Here is a 21,235-nt window from a genome sequence, read left to right as displayed (position 1 = left end):
TTGGTCTTCTATGAAACGCATAGTAAGTTTTCATTTATAAATAATTCTACGACAAAACTACCAAATTCTACTAAAATGCCCGTAATACTACAAATTTTTTGGTAGAAATCAAATTTACAATCCTTACCACACTTAATACAAAACTCCGATCGTAAATAAAATATGGCTTAGTGGAATTTTTCTAGTCTGAATCATTTCCAATATTAAAAAAAAACTCAAATTCGAGTTTTAACAAAAAAAAAAACAATATTCATTGTTTTTATTTAAAAAAAATCCCCATACTTTATAAACTCGACTCGATACATACTACATAATCAGTCACCTTTATTTGCCATAGAGTTAGATATCCAATAAGACTTACCATATGAAATATTTATTTTGGCTTCTTTTTCACTTTTTTTCGTAGCTACAATTTATCCCATAATAAAACATTTTTTAGGAATGTTAAAAAAATATTCATTTGATATTATAGCTTATTCGCACAAATCTCCAAACTAAGTTGACAGATCCCAATCTAATGCCATCCTTTTCCCCAAGAAATATGATGAAAGGGACAACAATAGAGAATAAATCTGTCATTTTAGTTTAGTTTAGAGATAGTGTACAAAAAATGTATAGATTTATTTAACATTGTGACAAACAATTTTTTTTAAATTAAAAATAGCGTGCAAACGAGCAGGCGGATCACCTGATGTTAAGTGATTACCGCCGCCCAGGAACATTTGCGGCACCAGAGGTACCGCCGATGCGTTACCGGTCTTTCAGGAGTTTGTTGGTCCGCCCCTTGAATAACCCCATGTTGTAATCTAGTGGGAACACCGCCGATGGGGGTTGATTCCACAGTTTGCAGACTATTGTTGCAATGTTAAATAAATCCTTTAAAAACTGCTGTTAACCGCGACTTCATCCGATATGGATTATTAATATTGAATAATGCCAGTACTAATGCATCGTTGACTCTATGCGCATCATAAAGGTCACCGCCCACTACCCTAGCTCCATATCAGTCTTAACTTTAGTTGAGGATGATGAGTCTGGGCGGAAGCATGCCTTTCTTACTGAGCCATACCCTGGAAAACAAAGAAAAACATTAAAATCAAACATATCCATATAGAATCCATACTAATATACTAATAATACTAATATACTAATATACTAATAATATTATAAATGGGAAAGTGTGTCTGTCTGTCTATCTGTCTGTCTGCTACTTTTTCACGACCCAACAGTTTAACCACCGATTCTGACGTTTGGTACAGGGTTAGCTTATATCCCGGGGACGGACATAGGCGACTTTTTATCCCGGAAAATCAAAGAGTCCCCACGGGATTCCTAAAAACCCATCCGCTTAACCGATTTGTATGAAATTTGGTACCGAGGTAGCTTGCGTTCCTGTAATTGACATAGGCAACTTTTTGTCCCGGAAAATCAAACGATTCCCACGGGATCTTAAAAACCTAATTCCACGCGAACGAAGTCGCGGCCATCCTCTAGTAGAATAGAATAGAATAGATTTTTATTCAAATAAACTTTTAGAAGTGCTTTTGAATCGTCAAAATAATTTGTTTAAAAGTTTAAATAACCACTGGTTCGGAATGCCGTTCCTACCGAGAAAAACCAGCAAGAAACTCGGCAGTTGCTTTTTCGATCGTTCAATTTACAATAATATGCCATACAAACAAGCAATTGCAGCCCCGGGCATTGCTAGAGCGAGTCAAATCCATGCTTTTATTTATCATTTACATAATCTTCGTTGGATTGTTAAGCAACGTTGATTCCAGTCGGTAACTGGATGGGTGACCGACTTTGGGTTCCAAATTTGACGTTTTTGTTTCCTCCGTGCCTTGAAGAGCAAGTTAAGCCTTTCGGTCTTGGTTATTATCACTAACATTTGATAATAACTAAAACCAAAGAATCGAAATCGCGTTAGTTATTGAGTTTGTATGCGGAAGGATTTGGGAACCCAACCCATTGTTATCCCAAGAGAACTCCTGCCGTCATGTAGTTAATGGAAAGGGGTCACGACCTTCATATTTCACTTCTTCAAAAGACCAAGCGAAGCGAGCGCAAAATTTTTCTTAACTCACCCGATGCCAGCTCCGAGCAGCAGGGAAACGATATTGGTGACCAGAACCGCTGCGATGGCGCCCCGACTGAACAGGCACGTGCGACGGACGGACAAACAGTGGCTCTGAAAATATATAAAATACTAGCTGATACCCGCGACTTTGTTCGCGTGGATGTAGGTTTTTAAAATTCCCGTGGGAACTCTGATTTTCCGGGAAAAAAGGAGCCTATGTGCTAATCCAGGGTATAATCTATTACCATTCTAAATTTCAGCCCAATCCGTCCAGTAGTTTTTGCGTGAAGGAGTAACAAACATACACACACACACACACATACAAACTTACTCCTTTATATATAACTAGCTGATACCCGCGACTTCGTTCGCGTGGATGTAGGTTTTTAAAATTCCCGTGGGAACTCTGATTTTCCGGAAAAAAAGGAGCCTATGTGCTAATCCAGGGTATAATCTATTACCATTCTAAATTTCAGCCCAATCCGTCCAGTAGTTTTTGCGTGAAGGAGTAACAAACATACACACACACATACAAACTTTCTCCTTTATAATATTAATGTGAAATGTGCTAAACATCCGTAGGAGAACCAGAGTGACCGACATAGCTCAACGGATTAGCCAGCTGATGTGGCAGTGGGTACGCCACGTCTGCCGCAGAACTGATGGCCGCTGGGGCAGACGTGTTCTGGAGTGGAGACCGCGTACCAGCAAGCACAGTGTGGGACGACCTCCGACCTGGACTGACCTTAAGAGGATAGCGGGAAGTGGGTGAATGAGGAAGGCGGAGGATCGTGTGTGGTGGCGCGCTCTTGGGAAGGCCTATGTCCAGCAGTGGACGCAAACAGGCTGATTGATTGATTACATATACATATTTACACCTTTAGTAGGACCTACCTACCTGCCAAATTTCACGATTCTAGGTCAACGGGAAGTACCCTATAGGTTTTCTTGACAGACACGATGGACGGACGGACAGACAGACAGACAGCAAAGTGATCCTATAAGGTTTCCGTTTTTCCTTTTAAGGTTACCCTAAAAAGGTTGTACTTTTCTGCGCAAACGAATTCTGCCGTTGACTTTGGCTATGATGGTTTTGACGGGCTATGTCAGCCCAAACTATTAGCAAGCTGAAGTGGCAGTGGGCAGGCCATGCCTGTCGTAGAGGCGATGGCCGTTGGAGCCGGAAAGTCCTTGAGTGGAGACCGCGTTTAAGCAAGCGTAGTGTGGGACGCCCTCCAGCACGATGGACCGACGATATAAAGCGGCTGGCGGGAAGTGGCTGGATGAGGAAGGCTGAGGACCGGGTGTGGTGGCGCTCTTTAGGGAAGGCCTATGTCCAACAGTGGACGTCCACAGGCTGATGATGATGATGATGATGATGGTTTTAGCTTGTATGTGTTACCTGCTGCATGGTTGGTGCCAGCTGCTCCAGCACCTCGATGGAGGAGGTGGCTGAAGGAGGTCCTCGAGCGCTCTGCGGATGCTTGAAACGCCAGTCCCTACAAATAATACAGGTCGGTTAACAAGAGGGTAGGTTAACCCATGCTGAGTAATGGGCCAACGAGGCGGTGAAATGATGATGATATCCATACTTAATATTATAAATGCGAAAGTGTGTCTGTCTGTCTGTCTGCTACCTTTTCACGGCCCAATAGTTTAACCGATTCTGACGAAATTTGGTACAGAGTTAGCTTACATCCCGGAGACGGACATAGGCTACTTTTTATCCCGAAAAATCAAACAGTTCCCGCGGGATTCCTAAAGACCCATCCGCTTAACCGATTTGTATGAAAGGTACCGAGGTAGCTTGCGTCCCTGTAATTGACATAGACAACTTTATAGCCCGGAAAATCAAACAGTTCCCACGGGATCGTTAAAACCTAAATCCACGCGGACGAAGTCGCGGGCATCTAGTTAGCTTATAAAATAATGCCTGGAGGACCGCAGAGATGTTAGCTCTCTTTGCGTGTTTTATCGCCTTTACAATGGAGAGTGCTCTGAAGAGTTGTTTAACCTCATTCCACCCTCCTTCTTCTACAACCGCACCGCACGCCACCGCAAGCAATTTCACCCTCACCATCTGGGTGCCTGGGGCACATCGACCGCACATGCAAACTGTGGGATCAACTCCCATCGGCGGTGTTCCCACTAGATTACAACATGGGGTTATTCAAGGGGCGGACCAACAAATTCCTGGAAGGCCGGCAACGCATCGGCGGTGCTTCTGGTGCTGCAAATGTTCATGGGCGGCGGTAATCACTTAACACCTAGTGTGATTTTTTTGTGAAGGTAACTTAACCAAGTTTTAACTTACTTAGGAGGCAGCTGGTCGGGCCGACTACTCCATTCCCACACCCAGTCGTTTGAATCATCCTGGAAACAAACAAATAAGTATTGATACTTGATATAACGATTATCTACTAGATTTACAAAAGTAATTTTTGGCAATAAATTTGTGGCATTATTTGTAAAAGATTTGCAAAATATTAAAGATTTATTTAATAAGTATTATACATATTCCACAATAGCTGATGCCCGCGACTTCGTCCGCGTGGATGTACGTTTTTAAAAATCCCGTGGGAACTTTATAATTTTCCGGGATGAAAAGTATGTGCTAATCCAGGGTATAATCTATCTCCATTCTAAATTTCAGGCAAATCCGTCTAGTAGTTTTTGCGTGAAGGAGTAACAAATATACACATATACACACACACACACACATACACACAAACTTTCGCCTTTATAATATTAGTGTGAAGTGTAAAGTGTGATAGTGTGATAGTGTGAAGTGTGATTAGTGTGAAGTGTGATTAGTGTGAAGTGTGAGTGTGAAGTGTGATTAGTGTGAAGTGAGTGTGAAGTGTGATTAGTTTGAAGTGTGATAGTGTGAAGTGTGATTAGTATTTACCCTCCAGCAGTTGATGTAGACACCCTTTAGCTCATCTTCCGTGGATGGTTCCAAGTTTGGACTGTTTGGAGGTGATTTGGGGCTGGAAAAAAAAGAAAAAGACTGTTTAAATGGCAAAATGTCATGGTATTCTTTATTCTCGTTTTCAGGGTTCCGTACGCGAAGGGGACAAAATTATTTAGCCTCCGCCGTCCGTCTGTCTGTTAACAGGGCTCTCTCCGTCACTCGCTTCATACAATCGTAGTTCCAATTTCATTTGAATATTAAGCAACCAAAGCCCTTGAAATTTTGCAGACATATTCTAGAAACTAATATCTGTGTCTGTGGTGTTTTAGATTTTTCTAAAAATATGTAGTTTTAAAATTACAGGGGCTCAAAGATTTGTACGTGAATTTTTAAGACCGCGTAACTTTGAAACCGAATATTTTAACAGAAATCTGGAAAACCACAGACATAGATATCAGTTTCTAGAATATGTCTGCAAAATTTCATGGACTTTGGTTGCTTAGTATTCAAATGAAATTGGAACTACGTTTGTATGAAGCGAGTGACGGAGAGACCTCTCTTAACGGGTTGTATCTCGTGAACCGTAATAGGTAGAGAGTTTTCACAGAATAAATACACAATACAAATATAAAAATTCATAATAGCCGCCAATAAAAATGAAAACAATTAATAAGTGTCATTTCTCATACGATGATACGGAACCTTCCATGTGAGTCCGGCTCGCACTTGACCAGATTTTTTTAATATGCCGTATGACATCCGTGCGTCCATCCGTCTGTTTGTCTGGCTGTATCATAAAACGTAATAATAACGGAGTTGAAATTTTCACACAATATATGTATAACAACAAAAAATAAAAAAAAATAAAAATTCAAAATGGCCGCCATGAAAATTAAAAAAGTGTTATTTTTTTTAAATATTCAGATACAAGTTAGCCGTTGACTGCAATCTCACCTGGTGGTAAGTGATGATGCAGTCTAAGATGGAAGCGGGCTAACCTGGAAGGGGTATGGCAGTTTTCGTTAAACCCATACTCCTTTGGTTTCTACACATTATCGTACCAGAACGCTAAATCGCTTGGCGGCACGGCTTTACCGGTAGGATGGTAACAGAACCCTTCGCGTGCAAGTCAGACTCACACTTATCCAAATCATTTTAAATGTATTTCAAAGCTGATTTATTAAAAAAAACCGAAGAAGCCACGCTTCGGCTCTGCCGGTGTGCGTTGCGCCTAAGAAAAAACCTGACCATTCTACATTCCTATGTTATCCTAGTACCTCTAACCGGTTGCAACTAGACGAGATATCTAAAATCTAGACATTCTAAGACTTGTTTGTCTTAATTAATAAATAGCTAGGTTGAAGTCTAGGTAAATTGTAAACAGACTAGGCTATTCTGGTATGCAATGACTAATCGAGTTGATTGAAAAATCTAGGCAGGTATGACGGCTGTTGTGTATACCTAGCATAATTAATTGGAGAAAAATTTCACAGTTTTGTCTGTCATTTTTAAAGTGGGATGTATGCATATTATATGTCGCAGTGAAATGGCATAAACAGGGAGTTGGCCATATCCCTTAGGGATATGCCTAACTCCCGCGAGATGTCAAAACGACAACTCAATGCACCGCCCGCCCTCCCACTGATAAACATGCAGGAAAAGCCAGCCACCAAGCAAGCCACACGCACCACCACTCGACGCATGTTTGGGACTTGTGTGGTGCTGCGTGTGACTTGCTTGGTGGCTGGCTTTTCCTGCATGTTTATCAGTGGGAGGGCGGGCGGTGCATGTCGCATGCTGCGTGTTGCACCATACAGATTTCTTTGGTTTGGCGGATTATAGCAAATTAAGCTTTTGGTTCCTTGTATGTCATGGACTTCCGCAAAATAACGCCTGCTTCTATAATACATTTGACCGTTTTTTTAGGGTTCCGTACCTCAAAAGGAAAAACGGAACCCTTATAGGATCACTTTGTTGCCTGTCTGTCTGTTCTGTCCGTCAAGAAACCTATAGGGTACTTCCCGTTGTCCTAGAATCATGAAATTTGGCAGGTGGGTAGGCCTTATAGCACAAGTAAAGGAATAAATTTGAAAACCGCGAATTTGTGGTAACATTCATAAAAAAAAAATTAAAATGTGTTCCAATTTTCGAAGTAAGATAACTATACCAAGTGGGGTATCATATGAAAGGGCTTTACCTGTACATTCTAAAACAGATTTTTATTTATTTTTATGTATAATAGTTTTTGATTTATCGACCAAAATGTTGGAATAATTACCCGAGTGCGGAACCCTCAGTGCGCGAGTCTGACTCGCACTTGGCGGGTTTTTTTATTATTTCGCACGTGTAATAAATTGGCATAGGCACAAGTATGTAATATAAGTTGGTGTTGTACAGACTAAGGTCACTGTGACCAGCAACCTCAAGCCTTGCTTGCTGTATAGAATTACTACTACAATGTATTGGCTCCTTGGACGAATAAATTGGCTCAGAATAAATAAATTTCCGTGATAAGGTTTGTCTACGTGATCAAATCAGAAATGAAGAGATCCGTAGGAGTACCATATATTTTTAGGGTTCCGTACCTCAAAAGGAAAAACGGAACAAATAGGATCACTTTGTTGTCTGTCTGCCTGTCTGTCGTCTCAAGAAACCTATAGGGTACTTCCCGTTGTCCTAGAATCATGAAATTTGGCAGGTAGGTAGGTCTTATAGCAATAGGTACAGGAATAAATCTGCAAACCGCGAATTTGTGGTTACATTATTAAAAAAAAAATTAAAACGTGTTTCAATTTTTAAAGTAAGATATAACTATATCAAGTGGGGTATCATATGAAAGGGCTTTACCTGTATATCCTAAAACAGATTTTGATTTATTTTTATGTAAAACAGTTTTCGATTTATCGTGCAAATACCCGAGTACGAAACCCTCAGTGCGCGAGTCTGACTTGCACTTGGCCAGTTTTTTTTACATAACAGCATTTTTTACTAGAATCAAACCTGTTACTAATAAGGACAAAATTTGATCCAATGCAAAATTTGAGCCAATAGCCTATACCAAACATTTAAATCCGATCAGTAGTTTTCGCGTGATGCGCGTACAGACAGACAGACAGACAAATATTTAAAAAAAATGTTTTGGGTTCTATATCGATAATAATGTTTACTCCGATTAAAATTTTCAAAATATATTAAATGTACAAAAATCGTCCAGTTATAGTTTTATTATAAGTAACTAGAGGATGCCCGCGACTTCATCCGCATGGATTTAGTTTTTTTTAGATCCCGTGGGAACTCTTTGATTTTCTGGGATAAAAAGTAGCCTCTGTCCGTCCCCGGGATATAAGCTAACCCTGTACCAAATTTCGTTAGTATCGGTTACGCTGTTGGGCCGTGAAAAGGTAGCAGACAGACAGACAGACACACTTTCGCATTTATAATATTAGTATGGATAAGCATAGATTGATTTTCGGACTGCGGGGGATTGCTAACCAAATAAAAATCCTTTGTAGGTATAGTATGACGAATACCCTTGACCTTGACTATTATATATTGTTACTTCTCATATAATATCGATTTCACCGGCTTTCATTTATATTTTTTATCGCAATGCTTATCTTATGTATAATGTTAACAAACTAATATACTTAGTAAAACCATGGTAAAACCGTTCGTGTTTGTCGTCATACCAACTTGTATTTACTATGAATAATCCACTTGACTTTGACTTTGACTAAATTGTAGTTACAGTACCTACTACTACTTATATGAGTCGCTACGACGAAATTCATTTGCGCAGAAAAGCACAACCTGAGGCCGACTAAAACCGAATGGACACCAATGAAATACAGACCTTATTGATTTTAAACACCAGAACAACAGAGACTCATGCTATTTCAATCATAGTTCCAAAAAAATAGAACTAAACAAGTGTAAATTAAAAATTTATAACACCCCCGACAAGTGAAGGTTACAGTAATAAGTTTCAAACGGCTGAACCGATTTTCTTGAATTATAGCTAAGAACACTCTCGATCAAGTCACCTTTCAAGCAAAAAAAAAACTAAATTAAAATCGGTTCATTAGTTTAGGAGCTACGATGCCACAGACAGATACACACGTCAAACTTATAACACCCTCTTTTTTGGTCGGGGGTTAAAAAGACTAGAGGATGCCCGCGACTTCGTCCGCGTAGACTTAGGTTTATAAAGATCCCGTGGGAACTGTTTGATTTTCCGGGAAAAAAGTTGCCTATGCCAATAACAGGGACACGGTAATGGTATCTACAGTATTCCAACTTCATAGAAACGGACGAAACGCAAGCTATACCTACGCACCTCGATGTCGGCAGGCGCTCGACATGCAGACAGTCGCGACTGTGCCGCAGTGACGAACGGGCGGTGTTTTGTTTTTCTAACAATAACCGCGCGATTTTTTTCGTTGTATGTGAAACCCGATCAAAGAAGCCACAATTTCAGCTCAGAATGTCGGTATTTAAGGTACCGGGACTACAATAAGATTAATTCGCAAACTTTTTTGATTGTACCCAGCGATGATATTGTGGAATACATACAAAAAATGGAGAAAATGTTCCGAACTTCATTTAAAACCAAATATATAAATTGTAAAGTAGCTGCAGGTGTCTATAACCAAGTAAAAGATATTTATTCCTTTTTCTCTATCTTGCCCATGTTCCCCAAAACAATTTTTGATTAAAAGCTATAGGGATGCGGATTTTTTAAACTTTAAAATTTAATAATTCGTAACATTCGTTTAATTTCCTACGTCTCAGTCGAGGCGCAAATATTTTTCGGTCTCAAATTATAAGACCGATTTGTTATTCAATCACAAACATGGTTTTTTAATTAAATCTACCAATCAAAAAACAACACGCATTTTTATTGAACATTTCCTATGCAATTCACAAAGTATTATTATAGTAGTAGTAGTATTATTTGTTTATATAAAAAAAGTATATTTACAATCACAAAACTAGATGGAAACACAAAGTAGGCAAATGTAATTAAACTGCTGGACGCGGGCAGCCCTACCGCATGTTTACGTACCGCGCATCTGTAGGTATTTATTTCAAAGAAACGGCCGAGTTAGAATACTGTATAGATAATATTACCGTGACAGGGACGCAAGCTACCTCGCAAAAAATTTCAACAAATCGCTAAGCGGATGGGTCTTTCGGAATCCCGTGGGAACTCTTTGATTTTCCGGCATAAAAAGTAGCCTATGTCCGTCCCCGGGATATAAGCTAATCCTGTACCTTTGTCAGAATCGGTCAAACTGTTAGGCCGTGAAAAAGTAGCAGACAGACAGACACACTTTCGCATTTATAATATTAGTATAGATAGTTTTTGATTTATATTTATATTTTATTTGTACCAGAAAGTTGTAACAATATAAATAAAAAGAAAGAAAAAGTGGACAGGGAAGCACTTATCTCTATAAGAGATCTCTACCAGTGACCCTTGCCAGTGCGAGAGGTTAAGGGAGTAGAATAGGTACAGCAAAGATAGACAGTAATTATGAAAAAAAAAAATATTTTAAAAATTTTATCGTGCAAAATGTCGGAAAAATTACGCGAGTAGGTACAGAACCCTCGGTGCGCGAGTCTGACTCGCACTTGGCCGGGTTTTTTTAGCGGATTATAGCAAATTAAGCTTTTGATTCCCAGGATATCTTTCTCACCTGCCCTTGATGCTGGAGGCTCGGGAGTGCCTGACGGAGGAGTCGCGGCTCTCTCGCTGGGCTTCCCTCAGCAATCGGATGTATTCGTTCTCTGCGCCACTGAGCACTCCGCCAGAGTTCAATTCCACCCAGGATTCTGAAAAGATTCAAAAAAAATCATGCTACCTAATATGTTTTTACGAATTTAACATTTTGGGATTCAAAATTTTGGGAATTCAAATTCAACATTTTGCGAATTCAACATTTTGGGATTAAACATTTTGGGAATTGAAATTCAACATTTTGCGAATTCAACATTTTGGGATTAAACATTTTGGGAATTGAAATTCAACATTTTGCGAAATCAACATTTTGGGATTAAACATTTTGGGAATTAAAATTCAACATTTTGCAAAATCAACATTTTGGGATTCAACATTATGCAACTCCACAATTCAACATTTTGTAAATTCAACATCATGAGAATTCAACATTTTGAGTATGAAGGTTCGAAATAAAGATACTCGTAGGTTACCTTACCTATTCAATTCCTCTTTACCAAGGAAAAAGTATAGTTAAAATTATAACATCTATCGAAAAAAAAACCCCTTCCAAGTGCGAGTCAGACTCGCGCACTGAGTATTCCGTACTCGGGTATTTTTTTCGACATTTTGCACGAGAAATAAAAAACTATTAGGTATGTAACAAAAAAAAACTATTTTTGAATGTACAGGTAAAACCCTTTCATATAAATACCCCACTCGGTATAGTTATTATTATTTGTTCATAAACACATTTTAATTTTTTTTTGATGTAATCACAAATTCACGGTTTTTGGATTTATTCCTTAACTTGTGCTAGGTGCAAAACCTACCTACCTGCCAAACAGGATTCTAGGTCAACGGGAAGTACCCTATAAGTTTTCTTGACAGACACGACGGACGGACGGACAGACAGACAGACAGACAATAAAGTGATCCTATAAAGGTTCCGTTTTTCCTTTTGAGGTACGGAACTCTAATTAACAACTCAATAAAAAGTAGGTGGGTGTAAAAATATAGCGTCAACAGTTTCACACGTGCGTAGGTATACATTTCCGGTATGATTTCAATCTCTAATACTTGTATACATGTACAATGTACATATTATAGCTATTTATTATACATAATTGCTGTAACGCCCGCGCCGGCAAACATGGCCGAGAGCGTCCGGTTTATCACACGCGATCGAGATTTCATCGCTCCTAACGTTATTTTCCACGCAAAAATGTCAGTTCTAAGCTTCAAAGTTTGGAAAGTTGCCTGTCTATCCCGATGGCGCCGACCCAAAAAGAGGGGTGTTATAAGTTTGACGTGTGTATCTGTGTATCTGTCTGTGGCATCGTAGCTCCTAAACTAATGAACCGATACTTGCCTTCACACTTGTAAACTTATGTAAGGGCAAGTCCAAAATTGACTGCTGGATTTTGTTATGAAAGATTATACTCATTCCCTCAAATGACTTTTGGACCTTCCGAGGCGGAGCGTAGGAGCACAGAGGTAGATATTATCTACTTGTATGGTAGGAGTCGCAAGCCTATAACGGATCAAATATTCATAGAAAAATTCCAAGCCTTAGCCATGCGTATGAGGAATGATGACGCATCAATCAACGCCACAGCTTGAACTACTGGACGGATCAGGCTATTTGGCATGCAGATAGCTATTATGACTTAGACATCCGCTAAGAAAGGATTTTTGAAAACTCAACCCCTAAGAGAATAAAATAGGGGTTTGAAAATTTAGTCTATCTATACTTTTTTAATAAATAAAACTGAAGTGTCTGTCTGTAATTTCGAAATAACTACCTCATATGAAGCTCATATGGTTATTTGAACGGTACCATAATTGAATCACACGTTTTAAAAAATTTGGTCTGTCTATCTGTCTGTTTGAATAGGCTAATCTTCGGAATGGCTAAACCTATTTTTACGGGACTTTCATAGACAAGTAGAGGATTAACCAAGGAGTAACATAGGCTACTTTTCTAACCGACTTTGAAAAATGGAGGAGTTGTGTTTTTCTACCTATGTACACTGATATCTCCGAGATTGACCGATTTGCGTAATTTTTTTTAAATCGTTAAGGGAACTTTGCGACATTGTTCCATAAAAAATTTGGATTCCAACTCCTCAATCCTGATGCTGCAGGGGATCTGACTAATCCACGCGGACGAAGCTGCGGGCATCAGCTAGCAAGCTAATAAGATTGCTAGAAACTCAAACAAAATAAATAGATATACTTATGTTTATTTATAAAACAGAGTTGTTTTCGCAATTAAATGTTTCTAGTTAGGTATTCGATACCTATTGGATAATGAAGGTAGAGGTCGCCTGACAATTACGAGCGTATTTACCTACCTGTGTGTTTTGACTGCCAGCCACATGATATGATATCTAGGGTTGTCACTTGCCACACATTCCGACATTTTTTTTTAGATAGACAAGCGATCATACCTGCTGGCAAATGATGTTGCAGTCTAAGATGGAGCGCGCTTGCCTAGAAGATGCCTCTTCTTTCTTTACATGAAGGTACTTATGTTAACAAGTGTAAATTAAAACACCCCCGACAAGTGAAGGTTACAGTAACTAGAAAAGAGCTGATAACTTTCAAACAGCTGAACCGATTTTCTTGGATTATAGCAAAGAACACTCTCGGTCAAGCCACCTTTCAAACAAAAAAAAAACTAAATTATAATCGGTTCATTAGTTTAGTAGCTACGATGCCACAGACAGATACACAGATACACACGTCAAACTTATAACACCCCTCTTTTTGGGTCGGGGGTTAAAAATGGAGAAATTAACTGCGTTCCATATTCTAGCCGCTCTAGCAGTTTAAATAAGAATTAGAAACGAGGAAGCAAATCACGAGATACAGCCGGCTGACAGACAGGTACGGAACCCAAAAAAAAGAGGGAGGAACGTCAAAAAAATAGGTCCGACTTTAAGGGCAAAATGTCCGGTAGCATTTTAGAACCTTGCAAGTGGCAACCCTAAGCGTATCATAAATTCAGACATAATAGTATAAAAATCATAATAATTTATGCTTATTACTTTTTACTATGAGTACGTGTCTGTTTTGCCTATTCTCCTAATAAATAATATCCAAATACCAGATAAAGCCCGCGACTTCTTCCGCGTGGACTACATTAACTTTAAACCCCTATTTTTCAAAATTGCGTTCCTTACGGATGTCTACGTTATATTAGCCATTTTGAGTCACCAACCAATCACAAACGAAACTATGTTTTTTGGAAAAAAAACCGGCCAAGTGCGAGTCAGACTCGCGCACCGAGAGTTCCGTACTCGGGTATTTTTCCCGATATTTTGCACGATAAATCAAAAACTATTAGACCTACATAAAAATGAAAACCTGTTTTAGAATGTACAGATAAAGCCCTTTCATATGATACCCCACTTGGTATAGTTATCTTACTTTGAAAATTGAAACACATTTAATTTTTTTTTAATGATGTAACCGCAAATTCAGTTTCCGGACTTATTCATTTACTTGTACTATAAGACCTACCTGCCTTTCATGATTCTAAGTCAACGGGAAGTACCCTATAGGTTTTCTTGACAGACACGACAGTCGCACAGACAGACAGACAACAAAGTGATCCTATAAAGGTTCCCTTTTTCCTTTTGAGGTACGGAACCCTAAAAAAAACAAATTGAATTTCGAATGAGTTTTGAAAACATGATTATGATTGGTTGGCCATTTAAAATAGTAAACGCTCACTGAGTGTCATTTGTATGGGATTTCGTAACAGAGAGAGCCCTATACTAACTTCTCTCCGTGGATAAAATAAAGAAGATAATAATTTTGTCTGTATGTCCAAAAAATATTCCATGTAGCGTGAAGTTCCATTCATTAATTATACATTAGCTCGACCCATTTTGATAAGATCGTAATTAAATAAGTCACGGCCAAGTGCGTCTCGTGCCACGCATAGAGAAGGGTTCCGTAGTCACAATTTGCACTTTGCGAGAGGTTGACTTGGCAATCGGGTGATTCGGGTATTTTTTCGAAATTTTTGCACGATAAATCAAAAACTATTATGCACAAAAATAAATAAAAATCTGTTTTAGAATGTACAGGTAAAACCCTTTCATATGATAGCCCACTTGATATAGTTATCTTACTTTGAAAATACTATACTGGTTCATGGTACACATTTTAATTTTTATTGTGATTTAACTAAAAATTCACGGTTTTCAGATGTTTTTCTTTACTTGTGTTATAAGACCTACCTATCTGCCAAATTTCATGATTCTAGGTCAACGGGAAGTACCCTATAGGTTACCTTGACAGACACGACAGACGAACAGTCGGTCAGACGGACAGACATACAGACAGATGATAAAATGATCCTACAAGGGTTCCATTCTTCCTTTTGAGGTACGGAACCCTAAAAAATAACGCAACTCTTAGTAAAAGAGTCAGACTTTAAGTAGTTTGAAACTACAATAATATTATCTAGAAATACCTACACTATAATTAAACAAACTGGTTTTATTAAATGTCAACTAAGTGTACATCAGCACTTATGTGTAGTGTAGCCAGGCAGTAAGAATTTTATAGGATTAGTCCTAGTTTTCATTTAAAAAAAGATTATAAAAAAGAGAGAAAAAAAAACTGAATTTCTTGTTTTAAATGAAATATTAATTTATTTACACTAAATAAATGTTGACTACTTAGGGTCAACAATATTTTAACCGCCAAATATTTTGAAAGTTTTGAAATCTGTAAAAGATTACATTCATTTGTCAGTTTATTCGGCGAACTAAAAACTAAGCCCTTAAATACATAATACATAACATAAATGTATTAAATAAATAATAATTTTCAACTTTGGATCGATATAATTAATCGATTGTCCAGTATTTTACGCAGCCCTAATAATTCGTAAGAGTCTTAATTAGTCTTATTAAATGTCTAAGTCAAATGACCTATCTCCGTAGTCCATAATAAGGTCCCATTATCTGACCTTTAACAAGTGATGACTCAAAGAAATTCTTAAGCCATAATTGATAACCTCAAAGGCTAAGTTAGACCCGTAAACGTCCTATGAACGGCCCGGGCATGGTAAAAAAATTAATTGTATAAACTAACTAGATGATTTTTTGAGATAAAAAGTAGACATGTCTCCGGGATGCAAGCTGTCTCGTCTAAAATTTCGTCAAAATCGGTTATGCGGTTGGGATTTTAAAAATCCTGTGGAACGTTTGATTTTCCGGGATAGAAAGTGAACTAAATCCGTCTCCGGGATGCAAGCTACATTTGTACCGAATTTCATCGTAATCGGTTAAGCGGATGGACCGTGAAAATGTAACAGACGGATAACCTTTCGCATTTATAATATTAAGGATGGATTATGTAGATTGTACTCATGCTAGACCGTGTTTCATGTGTGCCTGCTCGTATGGAAATCTATTCAGTACAACCCAGGACTATTAATGCAAAGTGCGAATCATCCCTAAGCAGTGTGTGTTTAAAATAAACATAAATCACCACCGTAAACAAAAAATCAAAACAAATCCAGTACCGAGTTCGTCCACCGCCGACGCGTTCAGTGGCTCTATCATGTTTACAATCTCTGGCACTGTTCACGTTTTGCACAACACAAAAACACAACAATGCTCACACCTTTATTTAGTATATAAATAAATTAATTAATCACTTAAAGTTCACTACTGCGTAGAAATCGATTACACGTGAACAAATATTTTTGATCGATTAAAGTTAACGAGCAGAGGCACACGCGTCTGCATGCGCCGAGCGCTCAAACTAGACTGGCGTGACCGGTGTTTATTTTCAAATTTCGAACGTAAACAAAGCGAATGCGTAGGCGCAGATTCCTGACGATATCTGCGTAGATGCTACTCGTTGGTTTACTTTGTAACTACTATGCATTTGCAACGGAATGGTTTTATTGGGATAATCATTTCCTCGGCGTTATTCGTGACCCGTTTTTAGACGTGACTTCAGTCGCGTGCGTTTATAAACCTGACGCGATAGAAATTATATTATAAGTACTAAAGTATAACCGGTATAACTAGAGATGACTAAGTTGCAAATTAATTCAATACGATATTAATAGTGGATAACAAGATTTTCCATTGGAAAGTACTAAACTTTACACAACATTTTCGCCTCTTTGGGACTGCTTTTCAATATTACACTAATAAAGTGCTTTCTATACATACTTATTAATAAAAATCAAGTGCAAGTCGGGCTCGCACACTAAGGGTTCCGTACCATCCATACCATCCGTACCATTTTCATACAAATGTTTGAGCCCCTATAATTTTAAAACTACATATTTTTAGAAAAATCTAAAACACCACAGACACAGATATTAGTTTCTAGAATATGTCTGCAAAATTTCATGGACTTTGGTTGCTTGATATTCAAATGAAATTGGAACTACGATTGTATGAAACGAGTGACGGAGAGAGCCCTGTTAAGAAAAATTATTGAAATAGCAACATTGTCTGTCAGGAAACGTTTTGGTGGTGGTTCAGTGAGAAAATTGGTTTTGAAGCAATTTGGCAAAGATTCGCAAAGATATTTTCGGTGTAAGGTCAAGACTCGAGATGATAACGTTTTCCTGTTTCTGTGTGTATAAGTAATGCCTGTTTCTGTACATGTATTTTACAATACACACTTCCATAATATTAAAAATGCGAAAGTGTGTCTGTCTGTCTGCTAGCTTTTCACGGTCCAACAGTTTAACCGATTTTGATGTAATTTGGTACAGATTTTTTAAAAACCTAAATCAATCCGGTAGAGAGACAAAAAAGTTTTCATCCGACCTGGAGAATTTTTATCCCAGAAAATCAAAAAGGCCTCAGGGAATTCTCAAATAACCTAAATGCCTGCAGAATTTTATAAAAAAAACGTGGGAAATCATTGCTTTTCCGGGATAAAAAGATGCCTATATCAATTTCCGGGATGCAAGCCACCTCTGTACTAATTTCATACAAATCGGTTAAACGGATGGGTCTTTAAAAATCCCGTGGGAACTATTTGGTTTTCCAGGATTAAAAGTATATGTCCTTCCCCGGGATGCAAGCTAACTTTCGTAAGTAGGTACTTCGTAAGTTTCGTTAAAATCGGTTAAACGGATGGACCGTAAAAAGGTAACAGACACACACACTTTGGCGTTTATAATATTACTAGAGGATGCCCGCGACTTTGTCCGCGTGGATGTAGGTTTTTCGAAATCCCGTGGGTACTCTTTGATTTTACGGGATAAAAGTAGCCTATGTGCTAATCCAGGATATTATCTATCTTCATTCCAAATTTCAGCCCAATCCGTCTAGTAGTTTTTGCGTGAAGGAGTAACAAACATACACTCTCAGACACACACACACACACACACATACACACAAGCTTTTGCCTTTATAATATTAGTATGATATATGTATGTATATAAGTATGAATTATTATTCGTTTAAATTAGCAGTTAACACATCCTGTTTCTGGTGGTTTGACCTTTATGGCGAAATGGTTTGCATACAAATTTTTCAAGGTCCCGGATACAAATCCCATCTTAAACGAAAGCTACAAAGGGTCCAATGGCGCTCTGCTAGGTGATTCAAACTCACTGTCTAATACTTCTGATAGCCACCAAGGTTGGTTGGTTCAACATTGCTGCTTCACTGGGTGATATTAAAATATTGTTCCGTAGAAAACCTTCAATGGATTGACAAGATAAAGTTTAACAGCACTAAAACCCGACTACTACCCGCGAACTGCCGAAAGGTAGAGAGCGATAGATCACACTATCACACTAATATTATAAATGCGAAAGTTTGTTTGTATGTGTCTGTATGTTTGTTACTCCTTCACGCAAAAACTAGTGGACGGATTTGGCGGGTAATGGAGATAGATAATATCCTGGATTAGCACATAGGCTACTTTTTATTCCGAAAAATCAAAGAGTTCCGCGGGATTTCGAAAAACCTAAATCCACGCGGGCGAAGTCGCGGCCACCGGCTAGTATAGTATAAAATTGTTTTCCTTACCATCGGTGTATTTTAACATTGTACTTACTATGTTTATATTTATTCGCTTTCATTTGATATCCCACTCTCTACAATAGTAAAAAAATAATTCTGGAGACCCCCACTTTTTTGGATAAAACATCGGCTAGGTCTATTTTTTTCGTATAAAATGTAGCCTATGTCACCCGGACCATAATAACGAATCGATTGACACCTCATTCATCAAAATCGGCTCAGTAGTTTAGGCGCTACCGTGGAACACAGAAATACAAACCTACGTACATACTTACATAGACTGCTAATAATCATAACCTTTCCTTTTGGCTTTGCCGTAGTCGGGTAAAAACTGAGTAATTTCTCCTATAGGCTCCCTAAAGTCTATTAAAATAATATACAAGTGTAAATTAAAAATTTGTAACACCCCTGACAAGTCAAGGTTACAGTAACTAGAAAAGAGCTGATAACTTTCAAACGGCTGAACCGATTTTCTTGGATTATAGCTAAGAACACTCTCGATCAAGCCACCTTTCAAACAAAAAAAACTAAATTAAAATCGGTCCATTAGTTTAGGAGCTACGATGCCACAGACAGATACACAGATACACACGTCAAGCTTATAACACCCCTCTTTATGGGTCGGGGGTTATATAGTGATACTCAGTTTTAACAGTGCCCTTATGCCTCTATGACCTACACGCCACTGCGTACTCAGTAGTGTGCAAGCGCCTGTCCGACGTCACGTAGACGTCACGTTCCTCGGACGTCAACGTCGTATATGCCTCGAGGCACGTTTCAGTTTATGACTAACCCAGCCTTGCGAATTAAGATATAATGGTTTGTTATCGAATTGCGTTCTACCACATGTTATATACGTTGTTTTATTATCTTATCTATGCACTTAGGAGCTTATGACGACTCTACTTCCTTTTTTTCAGATACAAGTTGGCCCTTGACTGCAATCTCACGTGATGATGCGGTCTAAGATGGAAGCGGGCTAACCTGGAAGGGGTATGGTAGTTTTTATTAAATCCTCATACACCCTACACATACTTTACCCAAACCATTTGGTTTCTACACGGCATCGTACCGGAAAGCTAAATCGCTTGGCGGCACGGATTTGCCAGTAGGGTAGTAACTAGCCACGGCCGAAGTTTCTCACCAGAGAAACACAGTTTTTAGAAACACCATTATTTTTATGTCCTTCACGCAAAAACTACTGGACCGATTGGGCTGAAATTTAGAATGGAGATAGATTATACCCTGGATAAGCACATAGGCTACTTTTATCCCGGAAAATCAAAGAGTTCCCACGGGAATTTTAAAAACCTACATCCACGCGAACGAAGTCGCGGGTATCAGCTAGTGTCATAATAATCGAGCCTCTAGACTCTAGAGGCTCATGTGCTCTAGGGATCTCATTGTTAGAACAATGATGAAACCATGGATTGTAACATTATCTAGGGCAACTTTACTGTGTGCTGACAAGTGTAGATTAAAAATTTATAACACCCCCGACAAGTGAAGGTTACAGTAACTAGAAAAGTCCGAAAAGACCTGGTAACTTTCAAACGGCTGAACCGATTTTCTTGGACTATTCCGCGCCTACGATCCAAAGTATCTGAGTTTTCCAAAACATCATTTTCAAATAAATAATTATGTATCTAGGCAACGTCCATTTTGACAGCCTGACATTTGTCAATTGACATAATACTATGAACCTAACGGTTATCTAACCTTCTTTTCTGCAAGAAAACTAGAAAAGAGCTGATAACTCTTAAACGGCTGAACCAATTTTTTTGGATTATAGCTAAGAACACTCTGGATCAAGCCACCTTTCAAACAAAAAAAAGTAAATTAAAATCGGTTCATTCGTTTAGGCGCTACGATGCCACAGATACACAGACACACAGATACACACGTCAAACTTATAACACCCCTCTTTTTGGGTCGGGGGTTAAAAAATGCACCATTCAAACGAAAGGGCAGGTACGAACCAAAGCGGTCTCTGATTCGATTCCCGACTACATATTCTAAGTGAATTATCGGCAATTATTTTTCGGTCGTATGAATCATATCGATGAATGAGTATGATAACAATGATAATCGGTATTCAAACATGAAGTGACCCTGAATATTAAGTACCAGGAACACAGGAGTACACAGATATGATAACATGCTAACAACCAGTAAGTAACCTTTCAAAGTAAACGACTTGCACTTGACTCAGATTATGAAACACTCATTGTTTGCCTCCCCTCCCCTTTTACCCCTCTAAGAGAACGTATGAAGAGTGCACATGTACAGTGAATCATGTATATAATATATGCATAGCTAGAGGATGCCCGCGACTTCGTCCGCGTGGGTTTAGGTTTTTAAAGATCCCGTGGGAACTGTTTGATTTTCCGGGATAAAATGCCTATGTCAATTACAGGGACGCAAGCTACCTCGGTACCAAACATACGAATCCCGTGGGAACTCTTTGAGTTTCTGGGATAAAAAGTAGCCTATGT

At 38.6% G+C, this 21,235-nt stretch overlaps 1 protein-coding gene across 2 annotated transcripts in view; it reads right to left on the bottom strand.

Moving 5' to 3' along the window:
* Positions 1–732: 732 nt before the first annotated feature.
* The window catches only part of LOC123879527 (BCL2/adenovirus E1B 19 kDa protein-interacting protein 3), a 43,536-nt gene continuing 23,033 nt past the window's right edge, over positions 733–21,235 (bottom strand). Inside the window, exons 1-7 of one of the 2 annotated variants that reach the window (XM_045927293.1) lie at positions 16,262–16,531; positions 10,694–10,829; positions 4,989–5,070; positions 4,395–4,453; positions 3,483–3,579; positions 2,088–2,191; positions 733–1,070 (exon numbers count right to left, since the gene is read on the bottom strand). In XM_045927293.1, coding sequence (XP_045783249.1) covers positions 1,016–1,070; positions 2,088–2,191; positions 3,483–3,579; positions 4,395–4,453; positions 4,989–5,070; positions 10,694–10,829; positions 16,262–16,301 — 573 coding nt within the window. In that variant the 5' untranslated portion in view covers positions 16,302–16,531 and the 3' untranslated portion in view covers positions 733–1,015. Of the gene's footprint in view, positions 1,071–2,087; positions 2,192–3,482; positions 3,580–4,394; positions 4,454–4,988; positions 5,071–10,693; positions 10,830–16,261; positions 16,532–21,235 lie in introns of those variants that run through there. The other variant, XM_045927294.1, reaches the window with a different exon arrangement.

The sequence above is a fragment of the Maniola jurtina genome, chromosome 28 (assembly GCF_905333055.1).
Source record: "Maniola jurtina chromosome 28, ilManJurt1.1, whole genome shotgun sequence".
In the NCBI taxonomy this organism is placed as follows: Eukaryota; Metazoa; Arthropoda; class Insecta; order Lepidoptera; family Nymphalidae; genus Maniola; species Maniola jurtina.
The sequence above is the reverse complement of the archived record's forward strand: the minus strand, read 5'-3'. Positions and strand labels throughout refer to the sequence as shown.